Source organism: Penaeus chinensis, chromosome 7 (genome assembly GCF_019202785.1).
Source record: "Penaeus chinensis breed Huanghai No. 1 chromosome 7, ASM1920278v2, whole genome shotgun sequence".
Taxonomy (NCBI): domain Eukaryota; kingdom Metazoa; phylum Arthropoda; class Malacostraca; order Decapoda; family Penaeidae; genus Penaeus; species Penaeus chinensis.
The window spans coordinates 5233006-5258005 of NC_061825.1; the positions used below are offsets into that span (position 1 = coordinate 5233006).

The 25000-nt window shown below is 40.7% G+C and overlaps 5 protein-coding genes across 10 annotated transcripts in view; 4 read left to right on the forward strand and 1 right to left on the reverse strand.

Moving 5' to 3' along the window:
* The window catches only part of LOC125026779 (oplophorus-luciferin 2-monooxygenase non-catalytic subunit-like), a 4335-nt gene extending 2771 nt beyond the window's left edge, over positions 1–1564 (forward strand). The window contains exons 4-7 of the mRNA XM_047615378.1: positions 1–606; positions 745–903; positions 1195–1299; positions 1416–1564. The exon at positions 1–606 is cut by the window's left edge and continues 58 nt beyond it. Of these exons, the coding sequence (XP_047471334.1) occupies positions 1–606; positions 745–903; positions 1195–1299; positions 1416–1564 (1019 nt within the window). The remainder of the gene's footprint in view (positions 607–744; positions 904–1194; positions 1300–1415) is intronic.
* A 3614-nt stretch (positions 1565–5178) lies between these two features.
* Positions 5179–7334, forward strand: LOC125027283 (oplophorus-luciferin 2-monooxygenase non-catalytic subunit-like). Of its 2 annotated transcripts, none has more exons than XR_007115005.1 (5): positions 5179–5846; positions 6053–6211; positions 6465–6569; positions 6686–6908; positions 7044–7334. XR_007115005.1 is itself a non-coding variant. In XM_047616257.1 (5 exons), exons 1-4 carry the CDS (start codon positions 5204–5206, stop codon positions 6832–6834), a joined length of 1056 nt encoding a protein of 351 aa, XP_047472213.1. In that variant the 5' UTR covers positions 5179–5203; the 3' UTR covers positions 6835–6836; positions 7044–7332. The 2 variants fall into 2 exon arrangements, 1 of the variants encoding a protein (XP_047472213.1); XM_047616257.1 differs by having other exon boundaries at positions 6686–6836; positions 7044–7332.
* Positions 7335–8914: 1580 nt separating this feature from the next.
* On the forward strand, positions 8915–11791 carry LOC125027282 (oplophorus-luciferin 2-monooxygenase non-catalytic subunit-like). 3 transcript variants are annotated; one of them, XR_007115004.1, is made up of 5 exons: positions 8915–9584; positions 9790–9948; positions 10220–10324; positions 10451–10685; positions 11526–11791. XR_007115004.1 is itself a non-coding variant. In XM_047616256.1 (5 exons), the coding sequence occupies exons 1-4, from the start codon at positions 8942–8944 to the stop codon at positions 10597–10599; spliced, it is 1056 nt and encodes a 351-aa protein (XP_047472212.1). In that variant the 5' UTR covers positions 8915–8941; the 3' UTR covers positions 10600–10638; positions 11526–11791. The 3 variants fall into 3 exon arrangements, 2 of the variants coding, with proteins under 2 accessions (XP_047472212.1, XP_047472211.1); XM_047616256.1 differs by having other exon boundaries at positions 10451–10638; XM_047616255.1 differs by having other exon boundaries at positions 10451–10601.
* Positions 11792–14500: 2709 nt separating this feature from the next.
* LOC125027281 (oplophorus-luciferin 2-monooxygenase non-catalytic subunit-like) lies at positions 14501–17366 on the forward strand. Of its 3 annotated transcripts, none has more exons than XR_007115003.1 (5): positions 14501–15169; positions 15375–15533; positions 15772–15876; positions 16003–16237; positions 17101–17366. XR_007115003.1 is itself a non-coding variant. In XM_047616254.1 (5 exons), the coding sequence occupies exons 1-4, from the start codon at positions 14527–14529 to the stop codon at positions 16149–16151; spliced, it is 1056 nt and encodes a 351-aa protein (XP_047472210.1). In that variant the 5' UTR covers positions 14501–14526; the 3' UTR covers positions 16152–16190; positions 17101–17366. The 3 variants fall into 3 exon arrangements, 2 of the variants coding, with proteins under 2 accessions (XP_047472210.1, XP_047472209.1); XM_047616254.1 differs by having other exon boundaries at positions 16003–16190; XM_047616253.1 differs by having other exon boundaries at positions 16003–16153.
* Positions 17367–19205: 1839 nt separating this feature from the next.
* LOC125027576 (oplophorus-luciferin 2-monooxygenase non-catalytic subunit-like) lies at positions 19206–21183 on the reverse strand. Its single transcript, XM_047616673.1, has 4 exons — positions 20524–21183; positions 20160–20318; positions 19800–19904; positions 19206–19444 (listed from the first exon to the last, which is right to left on the reverse strand). The coding sequence occupies exons 1-4, from the start codon at positions 21164–21166 to the stop codon at positions 19296–19298; spliced, it is 1056 nt and encodes a 351-aa protein (XP_047472629.1). The 5' UTR covers positions 21167–21183; the 3' UTR covers positions 19206–19295.
* Positions 21184–25000: the final 3817 nt, after the last annotated feature.

Here is a 25000-nt window from a genome sequence, read left to right on the forward strand (position 1 = left end):
GAGCGGGCCTCGAGAACTCCCGCTTCCGAAACCCTACCGAGAAGAGTGAAAAAAATTTCCGTAAGTTGCCATGTCCAAATCCTGAAGATATCTTTCCCTGTACATGCACTGCGGACGAAAGTAATCGAATGGACATGGACTGCTCTCACATCGAAAGCGAGGAGCAGCTGGAGAGAGTGTTCTCGTCGACCTTTCCCTTCAGTACGTTCCGAAATTTGACCGTCGTTGATAATGTGTTTCTCAAGACCTTGAAGAACCAATCCCTCGGCATCGCCTCCTTCACGGGCGTGTACATCATAAACAGCGTGCTGGAGAGGGTGGAATCCAACGCCCTTCTGAACAGCTTTGGCACAGCTCAAGTGATCAACATGCAGAACAATCTAATCTCTTCCTTTCCCTTCGAAACCCTAGCCTCTTTCACAAGCCTCTTGGAGCTAGACGTTAGTTATAACAAGCTGCCTTTCCCTGCATTGGTATCCCAGACACTGCTTGTGCTCGACCTCTCCTATAACCAGGTCGTCGACGTCTCCTCAGACGCCTTCGCTACTCTGCCTGACATCTCGGAAATCAAACTCGGTGGGAATCAGATCTCCGTTGTTCCGACTGGTAAGGCATCTTTATCGTATTTCCAACCTTGGCATGATCATGATCGATAATTTCACGTCCATGTGATATTTCTAATGCTGCCGCTCTGGGACAATAGGAACGGCATCCAGACACGATTCCTTCTCACATCTTCGCCAGGAACATTTGCCGGTCACCGTAATCTGTACCACGTGAACCTAGAATCGAACGCGCTGACCTACCTTCCCGAGGGCGCCATACAGCTGACCTCCAGTAGTTCGGGGACGGTCATTCTGCGGAATAACCAGATTGCAGATGTTGCTGTTAACAGCATAACAGGTGAGATTTTGGATATTCCATGAACATCTAGTAGGCCTATGTCATTAACCACATACGCAATATGGTGGCTGAAACGCAGTAGTTAAAAATCTAAAAGAATATATTATACATACATACATACACATATATACATATGTATACATACATATACATATAATGTAACGTATGTATTTAACGTTTATATACAACGTAAAAAAAATCGACAATACACATAGATAAAAAAAAGAAAAGAAAAAAATCCTTTGCATAATCCACAATAGCATTAGTGAATTACGTATCATTATGATCAAGATGTGTCCGGCGGCAACGTGGACGTCAGCAACAATTCTTTGAAGGCTTTGAAGGAGGACGTTTTCCGACCTATTCTGGCTGAAGAAGCGGCTCTCGACATCAAAGGTAAGACGCTGAAATAACAAGTAAAAGTACGTAACTAAATGAATCGATAGATAAAAAGAAAAGTTATAATGTTATATATATATGCTCTCATACTTTACCGCTTCTCTTCTCCCCAGACAACCCGTTGACCTGCGGCTGCGACATCGCGTGGCTGATCCGCGACTCCTCCCTGCTGAAGCTGGTGGCGGAGGGCGCCGCCTGCTTCGACGGGGAGCTGCTCGCCGACCTCGACCCCGGGATGTTCGACGACCTGGGATGCCCCTAGGGGTGGGGATTCGCTGCTTCGGCTGCCGTCTGTGTCCAGGGGCGTGTCTTAGGGCGTGTCCGAAGAGGGAGAAGGTCGGGGAGGGTTGGGATATATATATATCAAGATACAAAGAACGATTAAAGTGAAAGTATATCTTCACTCACACAACGAGAATAACACAAGAAACATTCGATTCTCTCTCGTGGAACAAAATTTTTTCTATCTGCAGGTAATCTTCCTCGACTGGAGTTCGCAGGCCAGCGTCTCCCTCGCCACGGCGCCGATCTTCCTCTCCGTTGCTCTTATAGCTTTCAGTTTCGCTATCTGTTCGATTGTATAGGTTGGTTTCGTGTGTGACTGTGTAAAGCAAAATATGACAACGTAAGATAACTATTACCACTAACTGCAATGATAATATGCTACGTATTATTATCCTAGCAGTTAGTTGTTAATTAACAAACAAAATAAAACATGATACCCGGTAAACAGTTTAAATAAAAAATACATATATTTTTTAAACCTTTAAATTCGTACCCTTAATTTATTTCCCGGCATTTCAGAATAATGAAACTAGTTTATCACTGGACGGATCTTCCTTAATCTCCGTCCGTGATGAAAAATGTGAAGTGAATTGATAAATCACTGATTTGAATATTCGATAAAAATATTTAGGTTGGTGACAGAGAGAGAAAGAGAGAGAGAAAGTGGGAGAGAGGAAGAGACAGATACAGAAAGAGAGAGAAAAAGCTAGAGAGACAGAAAGAGAAAAAGAGAGAGATAGAGAGGAGAGAGAGAGAGCGGGAGAGAGAGAGGGAGAGACAGAGACAGAGAAAGAGCGAGACAGAAAGAGAAAAAGATAGAGATAGAGAGGAGAGAGAGAGAGCGGGAGAGAGACAGAGAGACAGAGAGAGAGAGAGAGCGGGAGAGAGAGAGAGAGAGACAGAGCGGGAGAGAGAGAGCGGGAGAGAGACAGAGAGAGAGAGAAAGAGAGAGCGGGAGAGAGAGAGAGAGCAGGAGAGAGACAGAGAGACAGAGAGAGAGAGAAAGAGAGAGCGGGAGGGAGAGAGAGCGAAAGAGAGTCAGAGAGGGAGAGAGAGAAACAGACAGACAGAGAGACAGAGAAAGAGAGAGCGAGTGAGTGAGCGAGAGAGAGACAGACAGAGAGAGAGACAGAGAGAGAGAGACGGAGAGAGAGACAGAGAGAGAGAGAGAGCGAGAGAGAGAGAGAAAGAGACAGACAGACAGAGAGAGAGGGAGCGAGAGAGAGAACGAGAGAGAGAAAGAGAGAGAGAGAGAGCGGTAGAGAGATAGAGAGCGGGAGAAAGAGAGAGCGTGGGAGAGAGAGAGAGAGAGAGAGAGAGCGAGCGAGAGAGCGAGAGACAGACAGAGAGAGAGAGAGAGAGCGGGAGAGAGATAGAGAGAGAGAAAGCGGGAGAGAGGGAGAGAGTCTCAGAGTGGTCAGAAACCTTTATTGTCACGCCCTCCAACTAACAGGGGTGACCAATAAGACGGCACCGCCGCCGTGCTGACCTAAGCCACGCCCACTGCGCTCATGACCTCCGGCGTAACCTTGACCCGTACAAAACACTCTACCTCGAGTCACGCTCCCGCTAGGACGCGGCCTCCCTCGGGGGAACCCTCCAGGGCCCCTGCCTCACCGGGGCTCTACTTCTGCACAAGCCAGCTACGCTACCGACACCCTACAGTACTAGTAATAAACGTAACAACCAAAACCCTGACATATTGGTGGACAGCAGCGACAACAAGCACCTCAAAGAGAGAGAGAGAGAGTGTAAATAACTGCCTCTTCTGAATCCCTGACAATTCTCTTCCTTTCCTCTTTAACTAATAATAGTATCAAATATTATCATCATTACCATAATCATTACCACCACATCATCATCATCACTATCACCATCATCATCATAATCATCATCACCTTTATCATCATTAGATTCCCTCTGAAAGAACCAGTAAATGAGACGACTTCTTTCTGCGTGGAATAATGCTTTGAAACGAGCAGACGAAGCACGAGCTTAACCCTAACAACTATTTCATAATCAGTCGCAGAATAGACAGCCTTCGGGAATATAAATCAAGTCATGTATTAATTAGTCTCCACGCATTATTAAATCAAGATAAAAAATGCTTCACTGACATGGCCCATACCATTTTTCCGCCACGATTATTGCAAATTACTTACGAGAGAGAAAAAAAAATAAAAAAAATAAAAAGAAAGTGCACTGTTCGCTGTAGCTGCGCACCAAACTCTATGGAATTAAGTTCAAGGATAAATTCGTGAAAAGTACATCAAATTGAAGGTTTTTAATGTTAGCAGTTAATTTGTACGATATTGCGCCTAAATTCCTGAATCGCCCTGTAATTTAATCTTAATAAGGTACCTCTAATTGTGGTATTATCTATCGAAACTGTAATGCCACACTAACAATATTTGTATTAAAGTCATTAGGTCTCTGAGTCGATGTGCCACCATATTCTGAAGATATCATTGTATATATTATCAGTCCTGTCTAATATTTCATTCGCAGTCTTTCAGTTTTTCAATGAATTATTTACATCTGCTCCTAACTTCCATGTATCAAAATGCGTTTGCATCTCTTAGCAGACTTGCCATACGGTTGCGCTGTCTCCTGCTATCAGCATCTTGTGCAATGGGTCACTTATCTTACCTTTGGTTGCCACTTGCTCTTTATCCGCTATGTAAAGATCTATGGCCTATAAGCCGTCCCTGTGGATTTACAAGGAAAACACAATTTGGTTGTGACTGTTTCATTTCATCACTGTAAAGAATCATCATGTGTTGCTCTGTTCAGCAACGTTCTAATGATGATGATGATGGTGGTGATGATACTAATGATGATTATGATAATAATAATAATAATAATAACAGAGTTGTTAGTGTGGGGGATTAAAGGGCGGACATACGAGCATTTTTCAACGAAAAATCTTAGTAGTGATGAGCAATACTCTATTTATCGATTACCTCGATTAGTTTTGCGATCACTTATCGATTACTTTTCGATTACTACAGCAGATGACAAAGAGCCTACGAGGAGGGCCGCGCGGGAACCGTAGACGCCTTTTTTGTTGTTGAAATCGAGCGCTGAGGCGACGGTTCTGTTCGCCCGCGTGACCAGCAAGTTGGGAAATCGCCCTCAGTAACACCGAATGGCGGATCATATCACAATCGGGTTGCCAAAAAAGCTCTCGTGTGACCTTGCCTTATCATGGAGCCAACTTAAGTTAAGAACAATATGTCCTACAAAAATAATACAAATTGTTACAAAAGTCTGCTTGTCCTTGTCATAAAAAATAAACACTTATATGGTCTATCTTTTAAAAATACCCTTAATGTAATCCCTAGCGAAGCCGTAAAATGACAACATAGCAAAGTACTGGATCAAACTATAGAATTTTTGAACGGAAAGGATTTTTGTTAAATAAAATAGAGGAACGAGATGAGGTCGAGACAGACGCAGAGATTAGAAGCGATTCAGCAATAAAAAAACAGTGACATCTGAAGAATATCTAATCTTCCCATTCCCATACCCAGGTGATCAAAAATGGGGTATATATAGAGCGGTGGGAGTCGTCTCTCTGCTAGCCGAGTTTATTCGAGCGAAGAGGAAAGCCACGATGAAGAAGTTTGCTCCTGTTGGCTTCCTGTTGCTTCTGATCACCTTCTGTCATGGGAGGTTCCTTAACTCCCTGCACACAGAAGCGAGTCATTGGCGTAAATTGCCTTGCCCGAACCCCGAAGACATCTTGCCTTGCACATGCACTGCGGACCAAGATAATCGAATGGACTTGGATTGTTCGCTAGTGGCGAGCGAGGAAGAACTGGAGAGGGTGTTCTCGGCGACCTTTCCCTTCAGTACGTTCCGAAACTTCACCCTCGTTGATAACGCTTATCTGAAGACCTTGACGGACCAATCCCTCGGCATCGCCTCCTTCACGGGCGTGTACATCATGAACAGCGTGCTGGAGGGGGTGGAATCCAACGCCCTGCTGAACAGCTTCGGCACAGCTCAGGTGATCAACATGCAGAATAACTTATTGTCTTCGTTTCCCTTCGAAACCCTGTCCTCTTTCAGCAGCCTCGTGGAGCTCGACCTCAGTGACAACAAGCTTGCTTTTCCTGCCCTCGGGTCCGAGTCGCTGCTCATACTCGACCTGTCCAACAACCTGGTCGACAGCGTCTCCGCCACGGCCTTCTCGGATACGCCGGAGATCTCGGAAATTAATCTCGGAGGAAACCAAATAAGTCACATTCCTACAGGTAAGGTGGAGGTGCTACTGTCATTCTTATTTTGCTTAAAAATATCAATGTTATTTTCATCATTATCCACATTATTAGACTGGATATGACAGTTATCACAATCAACCAGATCCTTATATTGGAATCTCCACATATATTCAAATTCTGGATATGTTATACAACGATTCCTAATGATATCGACTTGCCATGTGTTACAACTTCGCCAGGCACCTTCGCGGGGCACCATAACTTGTACCACGTGAACCTAGAATCGAACGCGCTGACCTACCTTCCCGAGGGCGCCATACAGCTGACCTCCAGCAGTTCGGGGACGGTCATTCTGCGGAGTAACCAGATCGCAGATGTTGCTGTTAATTGCATAACAGGTGAGTTTTCGGATTGTCCATCAGCATCTAGTAGGCCTATATGTCTTTTGGCCTATGTCATTAACCACATTCGCAATTTAGTGGCTGAAACAATAATAAAACATCTAAGTGAATATACATATATACACACATATGTATATGTATACAAGCATATGTAACGTAAGAAAAAAATCAGCGATAAACTTAATACAAAGAAAAGGAAAAATCTTTAATCCACAAAAGCACTAGTGAATTACGTATCATTATGATCAAGATGTGTCCGGCGGCAACGTGGACGTCAGCAACAATTCTTTGAAGGCTTTGAAGGAGGACGTTTTCCGACCTATTCTGGATGAAGAAGCGGCTCTCGACATCAAAAGTAAGACGCTCAAATAACAAGCAAAAGAACGTAACAAAATGAATCGATAGATAAATAGAAAAGTTATAATGTTATATATATATGCTCTCATACTTTACCGCTTCTCTTCTCCCCAGACAACCCGTTGACCTGCGGCTGCGACATCGCGTGGCTGATCCGCGACTCCTCCCTGCTGAAGCTGGTGGCGGAGGGCGCCGCCTGCTTCGACGGGGAGCTGCTCGCCGACCTCGACCCCGGGATGTTCGACGACCTGGGATGCCCCTAGGGGTGGGGATTCGCTGCTTCGGCTGCCGTCTGTGTCCAGGGGCGTGTCTTAGGGCGTGTCCGAAGAGGGAGAAGGTCGGGGAGGGTTGGGATATATATATTAAGATACATAGAACGATTTAAGTTAAAGTATATCTTCACTCACACAAGGAGAATAACACTAAAAACATTCGATTCTCTCTCGTGGAACAAAAATGTTTCTATCTGCAGGTAATCTTCCTCGACTGGAGTTCGCAGGCCAGCGTCTCCCTCGCCACGGCGCCGATCTTCCTCTCCGCTCTTATAGCTTTCAGTTTCGCTATCTGTTCGATTGTATAGGTTGGTTTCGTGTGTGACTGTGTAAAGCAAAATATGACAATGTAAGATAACTATTACCACTAACTGCAATGATAATATGCTACATATTATTATCCTAGCAGTTAGTTGTTAATTAACAAACAAAATAAAACATGATACCCGGTAAACAGTTTCAACAAAAAATACATATATTTTTTAAACCTTTAAATTCGTACCCTTAATGTATTTCATAATCAGTCGCAGAATAGACAGCCTTCGGGAATATAAATCAAGTCATGTATTAATTAGTCTCTACGCGTCATTAAATCAAGATGGGAAAGTGATTCACTGACATGGCCCATACCTTTTCTTTTTCGCCACGATTTTTGCAAATTACTTACGAGAGAAAAAATAAAATAAAATAAAATAAAGTGAATTGTTCGCTGTAGCTGCGCACCAAACTCTATGGAAATAAGTTCAAGGATAAATTCGTGAAGAGTACATCAAATTGAAGGTTTTTAATGATAGCAGTTAATTCGTACGATATTGCGCCTAAATTCCTGAATCGCCCTGTGATTTAATCTTAATAAAGTGCCTCTAATGTGATATTATCTATCGAAACTGTAATGCCACACTAACAATATTTGTATTAAAGTCATTAGGTCTCTGAGTCGATGTGCCACCATATTCTGGAAATATCATTGTATATATTATCATTCCTGTCTAATATTTCATTCGCAGTCTTTCAGTTTTTCACTGAATTATTTACATCTGCTCCTAACTTCCATGTATCAAAATGCACTTGTATCTCCTAGAAGACTTGTCATACGGTTGCGCTGTCTCCTGCTATCAGCATCTTGTGCAATGGGTCACTTATCTTACCTTCGGTTGCCACTTGCTCTTCATCTGCTATGTAAAGATCTATGTCCTATAAACCGTCCCTATAGATTTACAAGGAAAGCAAAATTTGGTTGTGACTATTTAATTTCATCACTGTAAAGAATCATCATGTGTTGCTCTGTTCAGCAACGTTCTAATGATGATGATGATGGTGGTGATGATACTAATGATGATTATGATAATAATAATAATAATAATAGAGTTTTTAGTGTTGGGGATTAAAGGGCGGACATACGAGCGTTTTTCAACGAAAAATCTTAGTAGTGATGAGCAATACTCTTTTTTATGGATTACCTCGATTAGTTTTGCGATCACTTATCGATTACTTTTCGATTACTACAGCAGATGACAAAGAACCTGCGAGGAGGGCCGCGCGGGAACCGTAGACGCCTTTTTTGTTGTTGAAATCGAGCGCTGAGGCGACGGTTCTGTTCGGCCGCGTGACCAGCAAGTTGGGAAATCGCCCTCAGTAACACCGAATGGCGGATCATATCACAATCGGGTTGCCAAAAAAAGCTCTCGTGTGACCTTGCCTTATCATGGAGCCAAATTAAGTTAAGAACAATATGTCCTACAAAAATAATACAAATTGTTACCAAAATCTGCTTGTCCTTGTCATAAAAAAATAAACACTTATATGATCTATTTTTTTAATACCCTTAATGTAATCCCTAGCGAAGCCGAAAAAGTATAAACAGCAAAGTACTGGATCAAACTATAGAATTTTAAACGGAAAGGATATTTGTTAAATAGAGAAACGAAATGAGGTCGAGACAGACGCAGATATTAGAAGCGATTCAGCAATAAAAAAACGGTGACATCTGAAGAATATCTAATCTTCCCATTCTCATGATCGAATGTGGGGTATATATAGAGCGGTGGGAGTCGTCTCTCTGCTAGCCGAGTTTGTTCGAGCGAAGTGGAAAGCCACGATGAAGAAGTTTGCTCCTGTTGGCTTCCTGTTGCTTCTGATCACTTTCTGTCATGGGAGGTTCCCTAACTCCCTGCACACAGAAGCGAGTCATTGGCGTAAATTGCCTTGCCCGAACCCCGAAGACATCTTGCCTTGCACATGCACTGCGGACCAAGATAATCGAGTGGACTTGGATTGTTCGCTAGTGGCGAGCGAGGAAGAACTGGAGAGGGTGTTCTCGGCGACCTTTCCCTTCAGTACGTTCCGAAACTTCACCCTCGTTGATAACGCTTATCTGAAGACCTTGAAGGACCAATCCCTCGGCATCGCCTCCTTCACGGGCGTGTACATCATGAACAGTGTGCTTGAGAGGGTGGAATCCAACGCCCTGCTGAACAGCTTTGGCACAGCTCAGGTGATCAACATGCAGAATAACTTATTGTCTTCGTTTCCCTTCGAAACCCTGTCCTCTTTCAGCAGCCTCGTGGAGCTCGACCTCAGTGACAACAAGCTTACTTTTCCTGCCCTCGGGTCCGAGTCGCTGCTCATACTCGACCTGTCCAACAACCTGGTCGACAGCGTCTCCGCCACGGCCTTCTCGGATACGCCGGAGATCTCGGAAATTAATCTCGGAGGAAACCAAATAAGTCAAATTCCTACAGGTAAGGTGGAGGTGTTACTGTCATTATTGTTTTGCGTAAAATGCCAATGTTATTTTCATCATTATCCTCATTATTAGATTAGATATGACAGTTATTACAATCAACCAGATCCTTATATTGGATTCTCCACATTTATTCAAATTCTGGATATGTTATACAACGATTCCTAATGATATCGACTTGCCATGTGTTACAACTTCGCCAGGCACCTTCGCGGGGCACCATAACTTGTACCACGTGAACCTAGAATCGAACGCGCTGACCTACCTTCCCGAGGGCGCCATACAGCTGACCTCCAGCAGTTCGGGGACGGTCATTCTGCGGAATAACCAGATCGCAGATGTTGCTGTTAATTGTATAACAGGTGAGTTTTCGGATTGTCCATGAACATCTAGTAGGCCCATATGTCTTTTGGCCTTTGTCATTAACCACATTCGCAATTTAGTGGCTGAAACAATAATAAAACATCTACATGTATATGTATACAAGCATATGTAACGTAAAAAAAAAAAAATAAATAAAAAAAAATAAAAATAAAAAAAAAATAAATAAAAAAAAAAAAAAAAAAAATCTGCAATAAACTTAATACTATGATCCACAATAGCATTAGTGAATTACGTATCATTATGATCAAGATGTGTCAGGCGGCAACGTGGACGTCAGCAACAATTCTTTGAAGGCTTTGAAGGAGGACGTTTTCCGACCTATTCTGGATGAACACACGGCTCTCGACATCAAAAGTAAGACGCTGAAAGAACAAGCAAAAGAATGTAACTAAATGAATCTATAGATACAAAGAAAAGTTATAATGTTATGTTATGTTATATATATATGCTCTCATACTTTACCGCTTCTCTTCTCCCCAGACAACCCGTTGACCTGCGGCTGCGACATCGCGTGGCTGATCCGCGACTCCTCCCTGCTGAAGCTGGTGGCGGAGGGCGCCGCCTGCTTCGACCACGAGCTGCTCGTCGACCTCGACCCCGGGATTTTCGACGACATGGGATGCCCCTAGGGGTGGGGATTCGCTGCTTCGGTTGCCGTCTGTGTCCAGGGGCGTGTCTAGGGGCGTGTCTTAGGGCGTGTCCGAGGAGGGGGGAGGTCGGGGAGGGTGGGGAGGAGGTGGGGTGGTGGGGAAGTGGGGAGGGGAGGTGAGAGTGGGTTTCTGGCGGACGGATGGGGGTAGTGAGAGTGGAGTAGAGTGGGGAGGATGTGGTAGGTGGGGGATGTGCTAGGGAGGGGGTGGGGGAGTACCTGCCCCTCTCGAGCTCTGGACACTTAACGTTGTGGCTGACTGTGTCCTCTCACTTTCTCTATTATGGTTATCATTATCATTAATATTACAATCATTATCGTTACTGTGGTCATTATTATTATCATTATAATTTTTATTATTATTGTTGTTGCTATTACTATTATTATTATCCTTATTATCATCGTAGATGTTATTATTAGTATTATCGTTATTATTATTATTGTTTTGTTGTTCTTCTTATCATTATTTTCATTACTGTTTTCATTGTTATTATCGTTATCATTATCATTATCAATATTATCATTATCATCATCAGCTTTATCAACATTAGTATTATCATCATTATTGTTTTATTGTCATGTTTATTGTTAATAATATTATTATTACAATTCTTGTTGTTGTTACAATTATTATTATTATCATTATTATCATCATCATTATTATTATTAGTAGTATTATCATTATTATTACCATCTTTATTATCATCATCATTATTATCATTATTATTAGTATTATAACCATCATCATCATTATTCTTATTATTATTATTACTATTTTTTATCGTCATATATACACACACATATATATACACGATTAAAGTGAAAGTATATCTTCACTCACACAAAGAGAATAACACAAGAAACATTCGACTCTCTCTCGTGGAACAAAAATGTTTCTATCTGCAGGTAATCTTCCTCGACTGGAGTTCGCAGGCCAGCGTCTCCCTCGCCACGGCGCCGATCTTCCTCTCCGTTGCTCTTATAGCTTTCAGTTTCAATTAACATATCTTTATAGTCAGTTGTTGATTAACATGTAAAATGAAATATGATACCCGGTAAACAGTGTGAATAAAAAAGGAAAAACACATTTTCCAAAACTAAAATCATATCCTTGATTTAATTCGCAGCTTTTCAGAATGTATTTCGGAATGTATAAAAAAGATCAAACTAGTTATTATGATTTCATTAAGTCTCCTTCCGTTTTGATAATTATGAAGTGAATGAATAAAACACTGATTTGAATATTCTTTAAAATATCTAGATTGGTGACTGAGAGAGAGAGAAAAATAGAGATAGACAGAGAGAGAGAGAGAGGGAGAGAGAGAGAAACAAAGAGAGAGAGAGGGAGAGGAAGAGAACAAGAACAACATCAACAAACGAAACAATATGGAAACCTAATGCACTGTGGTAAACAAGCCTAAATCTTTTACGGTTTTTGGTCACCTTTTGTCACAATAAAGAATCTTAATCAATGGTTTCTCCAAACTTCTGGGTAGAGTAAATAACTTTTTTTTTTTTTTCTTTTGGCTCTTCCTTTCCTCTTTAACTACTTAATAATGAAACGAAATGAAAGTTTTCTCATGAAGATGCTCTCTTTGACTTTCAACTCCCACGCCTTCCTTCAATAAACTTACCCGTTGTATTTCAGGTTTAAATTTAGGCAAGTGATTCCCTTTCATTAATTATGATGAATTATTAATTATTATTATTTCATTAATTATTAAATCTGACGGGATACAGATACGTGATGATCATAGTGATAACGAAAATACAGAGATTTATTGTGTTCGTTTTCTAATGATACCCTGTATGTATTCCCTAACAACCTGAAGTAAATAAAAGAAACCTCGCTTAACAATTTAAAGGGCTTCGTTTATGAGAGTCAAGAAAGAACTGAAATCGAGGAATTTTATAAAGCAATTAAAGTTTATTTTAGAATATTACTTTAGAAAGAGAAAGGAAAATAAAGAAAATAAAGGCTGACAGGTACAGAGACAGATGATTCAATAAAACAAAAATCATTGAGCAATTTTTCAAAGACGGTCGCTGAGGGATAGAGAGGGGGGGGGGGGGGGCGCAAAATGTTGGGGGTAAAAATCAAAAGCCGATTTCGCTATCTGTTTGATTGTATAGGTTGGTTTCGTGTGTGACTGTGTAAAGCAAAATATGGCAACGTAAGATAACTATTACCACTAACTGCAATGGTAATATGCTACATATTATTATCATAGCAGTTACTTGTTCATTAACAAACAAAATCAAACATGATACCCGGTAAACAGTTTCAATAAAAAATACATATATCTTTTAAACCTTTAAATTCGTACCCTTAATTTATTGCATAATCAGTCGCAGAATAGACAGCCTTCGGGAATATAAATCATGTCATGTATTAATTAGTCTCCACGCATCATTAAATCAAGATAGGACATGGCCCTATACCTTTTCTTTTCCGCCACGATTTTTGCAAATTACTTACGAGAGAAAAAATAAATAAAATAAAATAAAGTGAATTGTTCGCTGTAGCTGCGCACCAAACTCTATGGAAATAAGTTCAAAGATAAATTCGTGAAGAGTACATCAAATTGAAGGTTTTTAATGATAGCAGTTAATTCGTACGATATTGCGCCTAAATTCCCTGAATCGCCCTGTAATTTAATCTTGATAAAGTGCCTCTAATTGTCGTATTATCTATCGAAACTGTAATGCCACACTAACAATATTTATATTAAAGTCATTAGGTTTCTGAGTCGATGTGCCACCATATTCTGGAGATATCATTATATATATCATCACTCCTGTCTAATATTTAATTCGCACTTTCAGTTTTTCAATGAATTATTTACATCTGCTCCTAACTTCCATGTATCAAAATGCGTTTGCATCTCTTAGAAGACTTGCCATACGGTTGCGCTGTCTCCTGCTATCGGCATCTTGTGCAATGGGTCACTTATCTTACCTTTGGTTGCCACTTGCTCTTTATCCGCTATGTAAAGATCTATGTCCCATAAGCCGTCCCTGTGGATTTACAAGGAAAGCAAAGATTGGTTGTGACTATTTAATTTCATCACTGTAAAGAATCATCATGTGTTGCTCTGTTCAGCAACGTTCTAATGATGATGATGATGGTGGTGATGATACTAATGATGATTATGATAATAATAATAATAGAGTTGTTAGTGTGGGGGATTAAAGGGCGGACATACGAGCGTTTTTCAACGAAAAATCTTAGTAGTGATGAGCAATACTCTTTTTTATCGATTACCTCGATTAGTTTTGCGATCACTTATCGATTACTTTTCGATTACTACAGCAGATGACAAAGAGCCTGCGAGGAGGGCCGCGCGGGAACCGTAGACGCCTTTTTTGTTGCTGAAATCGAGCGCTGAGGCGACGGTTCTGTTCGCCCGCGTGACCAGCAAGTTGGGAAATCGCCCTCAGTAACACCGAATGGCGGATCATATCACAATCGGGTTGCCAAAAAAAGCTCTCGTGTGACCTTGCCTTATCATGGAGCCAGATTAAGTTAAGAACAATATGTCCTACAAAAATAATACAAATTGTTACAAAAGTCTGCTTGTCCTTGTCATAAAAAAATAAACACTTATATGATCTATTTTTTTAATACCCTTAATGTAATCCCTACGAAGCCGAAAAATTATAAACAGCAAAGTACTGGATCAAACTATAGAATTTTAAACGGAAAGGATTTTTGTTAATTAAAATAGAGAAACGAGATGAGGTCGAGACAGACGCAGAGATTAGAAGCGATTCAGCAATAAAAAAACGGTGACGTCTGAAGAATATCTAATCTTCCCATTCTCATGATCGAATGTGGGGTATATATAGAGCGGTGGGAGTCGTCTCTCTGCTAGCCGAGTTTGTTCGAGCGAAGTGGAAAGCCACGATGAAGAAGTTTGCTCCTGTTGGCTTCCTGTTGCTTCTGATCACCTTCTGTCATGGGAGGTTCCCTAACTCCCTGCACACAGAAGCGAGTCATTGGCGTAAATTACCCTGCCCGAACCCCGAAGACATCTTGCCTTGCACATGCACTGCGGACCAAGATAATCGAGTGGACTTGGATTGTTCGCTAGTGGCGAGCGAGGAAGAACTGGAGAGGGTGTTCTCGGCGATCTTTCCCTTCAGTACGTTCCGAAACTTCACCCTCGTTGATAACGCTTATCTGAAGACCTTGACGGACCAATCCCTCGGCATCGCCTCCTTCACGGGCGTGTACATCATGAACAGCGTGCTGGAGAGGGTGGAATCCAACGCCCTTCTGAACAGCTCTGGCACAGCTCAGGTGATCAACATGCAGAATAACTTATTGTCTTCGTTTCCCTTCGAAACCCTGTCCTCTTTCAGCAGCCTCGTGGAGCTCGACCTCAGTGACAACAAGCTTGCTTTTCCTGCCCTCGGGTCCGAGTCGCTGCTCATACTCGACCTGTCCAACAACCTGGTCGACAGCGTCTCCGCCACGGCCTTCTCGGATACGCCGGAGATCTCGGAAATTAATCTCGGAGGAAACCAAATAAGTCAAATTCCTACAGGTAAGGTGGAGGTGTTACTGTCATTATCATTTTGCGTAAAATGCCAATGTTATTTTCATCATTATCCTCATTATTAGATTAGATATGACAGTTATTACAATCAACCAGATCCTTATATTGGATTCTCCACATTTATTCAAATTCTGGATGTGTTATACAACGATTCCTAATGATATCGACTTGCCATGTGTTACAACTTCGCCAGGCACCTTCGCGGGGCACCATAACTTGTACCACGTGAACCTAGAATCGAACGCGCTGACCTACCTTCCCGAGGGCGCCATACAGCTGACCTCCAGCAGTTCGGGGACGGTCATTCTGCGGAATAACCAGATCGCAGATGTTGCTGTTAATTGTATAACAGGTGAGTTTTCGGATTGTCCATGAACATCTAGTAGGCCCATATGTCTTTTGGCCTTTGTCATTAACCACATTCGCAATTTAGTGGCTGAAACAATAATAAAACATCTACATGTATATGTATACAAGCATATGTAACGTAAAAAAAAAAAAAAAAAAAAAAAAAAAAAAAAAAAATCTGCAATAAACTTAATACTATGATCCACAATAGCATTAGTGAATTACGTATCATTATGATCAAGATGTGTCCGGCGGCAACGTGGACGTCAGCAACAATTCTTTGAAGGCTTTGAAGGAGGACGTTTTCCGACCTATTCTGGATGAACACACGGCTCTCGACATCAAAAGTAAGACGCTGAAAGAACAAGCAAAAGAATGTAACTAAATGAATCTATAGATACAAAGAAAAGTTATAATGTTATGTTATGTTATATATATATGCTCTCATACTTTACCGCTTCTCTTCTCCCCAGACAACCCGTTGACCTGCGGCTGCGACATCGCGTGGCTGATCCGCGACTCCTCCCTGCTGAAGCTGGTGGCGGAGGGCGCCGCCTGCTTCGACCACGAGCTGCTCGTCGACCTCGACCCCGGGATTTTCGACGACATGGGATGCCCCTAGGGGTGGGGATTCGCTGCTTCGGTTGCCGTCTGTGTCCAGGGGCGTGTCTAGGGGCGTGTCTTAGGGCGTGTCCGAGGAGGGGGGAGGTCGGGGAGGGTGGGGAGGAGGTGGGGTGGTGGGGAAGTGGGGAGGGGAGGTGAGAGTGGGTTTCTGGCGGACGGATGGGGGTAGTGAGAGTGGAGTAGAGTGGGGAGGATGTGGTAGGTGGGGGATGTGCTAGGGAGGGGGTGGGGGAGCACCTGCCCCTCTCGAGCTCTGGACACTTAACGTTGTGGCTGACTGTGTCCTCTCACTTTCTCTATTATGGTTATCATTATCATTAATATTACAATCATTATCGTTACTGTGGTCATTATTATTATCATTATAATTTTTATTATTATTGTTGATGCTATTACTATTATTATTATCCTTATTATCATCGTAGATGTTATTATTAGTATTATCATTATTATTATTATTGTTTTGTTGTTATTCTTATCATTATTTTCATTACTGTTTTCATTGTTATTATCGTTATCATTATCATTATCAATATTATCATTATCATCATCAGCTTTATCAACATTAGTATTATCATCATTATTGTTTTATTGTCATTATTATTGTTAATAATATTATTATTACAATTCTTGTTGTTGTTACAATTATTATCATTATCATTATTATCATCATCATTATTATTAGTAGTAGTATTATCATTATTATTACCATCTTTATTATCATCATCATTATTATCATTATTATTAGTATTATAACCATCATCATCATTATTCTTATTATTATTATTACTATTTTTTATCGTCATATATATATATACACACACATATATATCTACACATGAAGATGCATAGAACGATTTAAGTGAAAGTATATCTTCACTCACAAAGAGAATAACACAAGAAACATTCGATTCTCTCTCGTGGAACAAAAATGTTTCTATCTGCAGGTAATCTTCCTCGACTGGAGTTCGCAGGCCAGCGTCTCCCTCGCCACGGCGCCGATCTTCCTCTCCGTTGCTCTTATAGCTTTCAGTTTCAATTAACATATCTTTATAGTCGGTTGTTGATTAACATGTAAAATAAAATATGATACCCGGTAAACAGTGTGAATAAAAAGGAGAAACATATGTTCCAAAACTGAAATCATATCCTTGATTTAATTCGCAGCTTTTCAGAATGTATTTCGGAATGTATAAAAACAAATCAAACTAGTTATTGTGATTTTATTAAGTCTCCTTCCGTTTTGATAATTATGAAGTGAATTAATAAAACACTGATTTGAATATTCTTTAAAATATCTAGATTGGTGACTGGGAGAGAGAGAAAAATAGATAGAGAGAGAGAGAAAGAGGGAGAGAGAGAGAGACACAAAGAGAGAGATAGAAAGAGAGACAGAGAGAGAGAGACAAAGAGAGAGAGAGAAAGAGAGAGAGAAGAGAAGAGAGGGGGGGGGGGGGGAGAAAGAGAGGAAGAGACCAAGAACAACATCAACAAACGAAACAATATGGAAACCTAACGCACTGTGGTAAACAAGCCTAAATCCTTTACGGTGTTTGGTCACCTTTTGTCACAATAAAGAATCTTAATCAATGGTTTCTCCAAACGTCTGGGTACTGTAAATAACTTATTATTTTTTTTATTTTTATTTTGGCTCTTCCTTTCCTCTTTAACTACTTAATAATGAAACGAAATTAAAGTTTTCCCGTGAAGATGCTCTCTTTGAATTTCAACTCCCACGCCTTCCTTCAATAAACTTACCCGTTGTATTTCAGGTTTAAATTTAGGCAAGTGATTCCCTTTCATTAATTATGATGAATTATTAATTATTATTATTTCATTAATTATTAAATATGACGGGATACAGATACGTGATGATCATAGTGATAACGAAAATACAGAGATTTATTGTGTTCGTTTTCTAATGATACCCTGTATGTATTCCCTAACAACCTGAAGTAAATAAAAGAAACCTCGCTTAACAATTTAAAGGGCTTTGTTTATGAGAGTCAAGAAAGAACTGAAATCGAGGAATTTTATAAACCAATTAAAGTTTATTTTAGAATAGTACTTTAGAAAGAGAAAGGAAAATAAAGAAAATACAGGCTGGCAGGTACAGAGACAGATGATTCAATAAAACAAAAATGATTGAGTCATTTTTCAAAGAGGTCTAGGGAATCGCTGAGGGATAGAGGGGGGGGGGGAGGCGCAAAATGTTGGGGGTAAAAATCAAAAGCCGATTTGCTCTTTCTTCCATGGTCTCTCTCTCTCTCGCCTTCGCTCTCTCTCTCTCTCTCTCTCTCTCTCTACTCCGCTCTCCCTCTACTCCATACTCTCTCTCTCTTTCTCTACACCTATCTCTCTATATATACTCCACTCTCTCTCTCTCTTTCTCTACTCCTCTCTCTATATATACTCCACTCTCTCTCTCTCTCTTGCTCTCTCTCTACTCCATACTCTCTCTCTCTCTTTCTCTATTCCTCTCTCTATATATACTCCACTCTCTCTCTCTACTCCACTCTCTCTCTTTCAGTCTCAGGTATTACTCCGATTAACTTCACAAAGTTATCTGATGTTTTATGAAGTTTAATCTCCGGCTTCATTTTCCATATTCTCTTTATGAATACTCTTTACTGTTCGCAAATAGGTCCAGAAATTCTATTTATTGATTACCAAATACTTAACTATAATATTTTCTACATACCTTGGTGGGTATTTTGCATGTATATCCTACTTCAGAATCATAAAGATCTAGTTCGCTGTAATATTTTGAGGTCAGTTTAGAGAGACAACTTTTTAATTTACAAAGACAAATGTAGCACGTAGAAGAAATCAAAACACCGGAAAACTATTTGTTATCCAATTTTATTAATTTATCATTATAATTATTTTGTAAAACATCGTGTGTATATTTCATTCCTAATACAATTATACATACATATACTATATGACATATATATCATATATATACATAAACACACACAGACTCACACACACACATATATATATATATATATATATATATATATCACCCCCTCTCCGCCCCGGACATTTCCTACTCCCACCCGCACTGTCTCACTCCCTCCCTTCCTCCCCTGAACAAGCCCTGGACACAGACGGCAGCCAAGCCAGCGAAGCCCCATCCCTAGGGGCATCCCAGGTCGTCGAACATCCAGGGGTCGAGGTCGGCGAGAAGCTCCCCGTCGAAGCAGGCGGCGCCCTCCGCCACCAGCGCCAGCAGGTGGGCGTCGCGGATCAGCCACGCGATGTCGCACCCGCAGGTCAACGGGTTGTCTGGGGGGGGGGGGGGGGGGGGGGGGGAGAATAAATATACATATGTATACACACATATATTTGACAACATAAATAACCACCGTGAAGCGTTGCCTCAGGGGTAGGGAGAGTTAATCTAGGGAATAAGGTCCCTAATAAGAGTGAGAAAATAAAAAAAACTAAATGCAGAGAGAGAACAATAGAAGAGAAAACATGAGAAGCGGAAAAGTACGAGAGCATATATATACCAAATAAACAATGTAACATATATATTTTTTGAACTTTTATATAATTTTATTAGTAACATGAATACTTTTCTTTTTATTTATAGATTCATTTAGTTACGTTCTTTTTTTCTTTTTTTTCAACGTCTTACCTTTGACGTCGAGAGCCGTGCGTCCATCCAGAATAGGTCGGAAAACGTCCTCCTTCAAAGCCTTCAAAGAATTGTTGCTGACGTCCACGTTGCCGCCGGACACATCTTGATCATAATGATACGTAATTCACCAATGCTTTTGTGGATTATAGATTTTTCCTTTTCTTTTCTTTGTATGAAGTTTATTGCAGATTTTTTCTTACGTTACATATGCTTGTATACTTATACATATGTGTATATATGTATATTCACTTAGATGTTTTATTATTGTCTCAGCCACTAAATTGCGAATGTGGTTAATGACATAGGCCAAAAGACATATAGGCCTACTAGATGTTCATGGACACTCCGAAAACTGACCTGTTATGCAATTAACAGCAACATCTGCGATCTGGTTACTCCGCAGAATGACCGTCCCCGAACTGCTGGAGGTCAGCTGTATGGCGCCCTCGGGAAGGTAGGTCAGCGCGTTCGATTCTAGGTTCACGTGGTACAAGTTATGGTGCCCCGCGAAGGTGCCTGGCGAAGTTGTAACACATGGCAAGTCGATATCATTAGGAATCGTTGTATAACACATCCAGAATTTGAATAAATGTGGAGAATCTAATATAAGGATCAGGTTGATTGTGATAACTGTCATATCCAGTTTAATAATGAGGATAATGATGAAAATAACATTGATATTTTAAGCAAAATAAGAATGACAGTAACACCTCCACCTTACCTGTAGGGATGTGACTTATTTGGTTTCCTCCGAGATTAATTTCCGAGATCTCCGGCGTATCCGAGAAGGCCGTGGCGGAGACGCTGTCGACCAGGTTGTTGGACAGGTCGAGTATGAGCAGCGACTCGGACCCGAAGGCAGGAAAAGCAAGCTTGTTGTCACTGAGGTCGAGCTCCACGAGGCTGCTGAAAGAGGACAGGGTTTCGAAGGGAAACGAAGACAATGAGTTATTCTGCATGTTGATCACCTGAGCTGTGCCGAAGCTGTTCAGAAGGGCGTTGGATTCCACCCTCTCCAGCACGCTGTTCATGATGTACACGCCCGTGAAGGAGGCGATGCCGAGGGATTGGTCCGTCAAGGTCTTCAGATAAGCGTTATCAACGAGGGTGAAGTTTCGGAACGTACTGAAGGGAAAGGTCGCCGAGAACACCCTCTCCATTTCTTCCTCGCTCGCCACTAGCGAACAATCCAAGTCCATTCGATTATCTTGGTCCGCAGTGCATGTGCAAGGCAAGATATCTTCGGGGTTCGGGCAAGGCAATTTACGCCAATGACTCGCTTCTGCGTGCAGGGAGTTAAGGAACCTCCCATGACAGAAGGTGATCAGAAGCAACAGGAAGCCAACAGGAGCAAACTTCTTCATCGTGGCTTTCCTCTTCGCTCGAATAAACTCGGCTAGCAGAGAGACGACTCCCACCGCTCTATATATACCCCACATTCGATCACCTAGGTATGGGAAGGGGGAGATTAGATATTCTTCTGACGTCACCTTTTTTTATTGCTAAATCGCTTCTAATATCTGTCTGTGTGTGTCTGTCTGCCTCTCTCTTTTTCTTCACAAGTTTCCTTTTCGTTTAAAAATTCTACAGTTTGATCCATTACTTTGCTATATTTATCATTTTCGGCTTCGCTAGGGATTACATTAAGGGTATCATAAAAAGAAAAATTATAATATAAGTGTTTATTTTTTTATGACAAGGACAAGCAGATTTTGGTAACAATTTGCATTATTTTGTACTACATATTGTTCTTAACTTAATTTGGCTCCATATCATGTTAAGGCAAGGTCACACGAGAGCTTTTTTCAGCAGCCCCTTTGTGATATGATCCGCCATTCGATGTTTCCTCGAGTTGTTCCTTCACGCCCGTTACTGCCCGGGCGTTTGGGTGGCGGAGGTGGGGGGGGGGGGGTAGGGAGGTGGGGAGGGGCGACGAGAACCGTTTCAACACACACACACACACACACAAGAGAACAAGAGAGAGAGAGAGATATAGAGGGGGGGGGGGGGGGTAGAGAGAGAGAGTCTACACTAACACCGTTAGTGTAGACTCTCTCTCTATTTCATCATCCCCACCACCATCATCATCATTATCTCCATCACTACCACCACCACCATCATCATCATCAATATCATCATCATCATCATCATCATCATCATCATCATCATCATCATCATCATCATCATCATCATAATCATAATCATCATCATCAACATCAACATCAACATCACCACCACCATTACCACCACCACCATATCATCATCGTCATTAGAACGTTGCTGAACAGACCAACACACGATTCTTTACAGTGATGAAATGAAACAGTCACAACCAAATTTTGCTTTTCTTGTAAATCTTTAGGGAAGGTTTACATCTTACAGGACATAGATCTTTACATAGCGGATGAAGAGCAAGTGGCAACCAAAGGTAAGATAAGTGACCCATTGCACAAGATGCTGATAGCAGGAGACAGCGCAACCGTATGGCAAGTCTTCTAAGAAATACAAACGCATTTTGATACATGGAAGTTAGCAGATGTAAATAATTCAGTGAAAAACTGAAAGACTGCGAATGAAATTTTAGACAGTAGTGATAATATATACAATAATTTATCCAGAATATGGTGGCACATCGACTCAGAGACCTAATGACTTTAATACAAATATTGTTAGTGTGGCATTACAGTTTCGATAGATAATACCACAATTAGAGGCACTTTATAAAGACTTAACTAAATTATAGGGCGATTCAGGAATTTACCGAATTAACTGCTATCATTAAAAAACTTTGATTATATGTACTCTTCACGAATTTATCCTTGAACTTATTTCCATAGAGTTTGGTGCGCAGCTACAGCGAATTATTAACTCTATTTTACTTTTTTCTCTCGTAAGTAATTTGCAAGAATCGTGGCGAAAAAGAAAAGGTATGGGCCATGTCAGTGAATCACTTTCCTATCTTGATTTAATGATGCGTGGATACTAATTAATACATGACTTACATTCCCACAGACTGTCTATTCTGCGACTGATTATGAGATAGTTGTTAGGGTTAAGCTCGTGCTTCGTCTGCTCGTTCCAAAGCATTATTCCACGCAGAAAGAAGTCGTCTCATTTACTGGTTCTTTCAGAGGGAATCTAATGATGATAAAGGTTAATGATGATTATGATGATGATGATGTGGTGGTAATGATGATTATGATGATGATGGTGATGATGATTATGATGATGATGATGGTGATGATGATGATGTGGTGGTAATGATGATTATGATGATGATGATGGTGATGATGATTATGATGATGATGGTGATGATGATGGTAATGTTGATGATGATGGTGATGATGATGGTGATGGTTATGGTGATATTGATGATGACGATGATGATGGAAATTGTTATAATTATAATTATGTCTATAAATCTGATAATCATGATCACATGAATCACAGGAAATATCATCTGGCGAAAACTTTTTCAGCTAAAACGATAACTCATATACGAACAGGAACGGTACGTGATCTGTCCGTGTGCAACCGAGTGTCTAGGGCGACGATTGCAGATTTCAGCTCCAGTCTCCACTTGTCTTCCGGAACGTGCACTTACAGTCCCTCTTTCCTCCACGTTATGAGAGTGTTATTTGTTAGTGTATATTATTCATATTTTACCCTGCAATTTCCCTGGTACCTTCCATACCTTGCCCTGCTGTCAGGTCAAGTATGTGAAGGTTAGGGGGGGGGGGGGGGGCGAGGCATAATTCCTACATGGACGCTAATCCAGAAAAATACCTTGTTTTATTTTATCGTTATATTCTTTAAGTTCAAAGCCTCTATGTTTAAGGGATCAGTGCATCATTCAATTTATTCACCATTAATTTTTGTAATCTAAATGAACCGACTTCGTTTCCTGGAAAGAGAATCATGAAACGAAAAAGAAGGAAAATTTCTTTGACGCTTCAAGACATCAGTGTAACTCTGAAGATATGGAAACAAAAATAAGTAAGTTTATTGCGCATAATTTGTACCAAACAGATAAAGGAAAAATAAATATTAACAAATTCGATAGCACGAAGGCAGAAGAACGTTAAGTTAAGAAAAATATGCCTGAAGTTTGAGATCAATTGTGCGAGTTTTAGAAAATGCTACAGTTCGTATCAGCGATACCGGTATATATACATACACATGTATAAATATATACAAATATATATACATATATTCACACACACACACACACACACAAACACACACACACACGCACACGAACCTCCTCCTCTTACTGATTACAGGGTCCAAGGTAAACATATGGAACGCACTGTCCTTCAATTCATTAAAATTTCCGCAAATAATTTAATCAAGGCAGCCTGCGCGTTCTCATGCTCCCAAGGCCGGCGGCGATGTTTTATGCCGAAAGTGAAAGTCTGGTGCTTTGGTTCGGTTTTTCTTTTTTTTTCTTCTTCTTGTTATTATTCCTACTACTACTATTATTATTATTATTATTATTATTATTATTATTATTATTATTATTATTATTATTATTATTATTATTGTTGTTATTATAATAACTATTATTACAATAATATTTATTATTATTCCTCTTCTTCCTTTTCTTCTTCTCTCTTTCTCTTTCTCTTTCTCTCTTTCTCTCTTTCTCTATCTCTATCTCTTTCTCTTTCTCTATCCTCTTCCCTTCCCATATTAATGCCCACCCATTAGACATTAAACCGACCGACCATATTTCTCCCTTAAAAGGACCAAAGAAAGGAGTTCCTGACTCGTTTTCCTTCCGAATCGAAATGTCGGAGAGGGCGGAGCTTCAAGCTGTTGTTGGAGGACGAGACGCATGTTTTCTGTAAGATTTATTGCCATTTTTCTCGTCTGTTTCCTCTGTTTATGAATATCTTCGACTTTTTTTCTTTCGTTATCACAGCCTCTTCCTCACTTACGTCTCCGTATTGCGATATTCCTCTCCATTTTCCTCCCTTCATGGCTGTAATTCCGTTTCTTCCCTCTTCTTATTACATTATCCCCCTCTCTTTCCTCAGGATTCTCCTCTCTTCCCTCTCCTTATCACAGTTTCCTTCTCTCTTCCCTCTCCTTATCTCAATATTCCCCTCTCTTCCCTCTCCCTATCACAATTTCCTTCTCTCTTCCCTCTCCCTATCACAATTTCCTTCTCTCTTCCCTCTCCTTATCACAGTTTC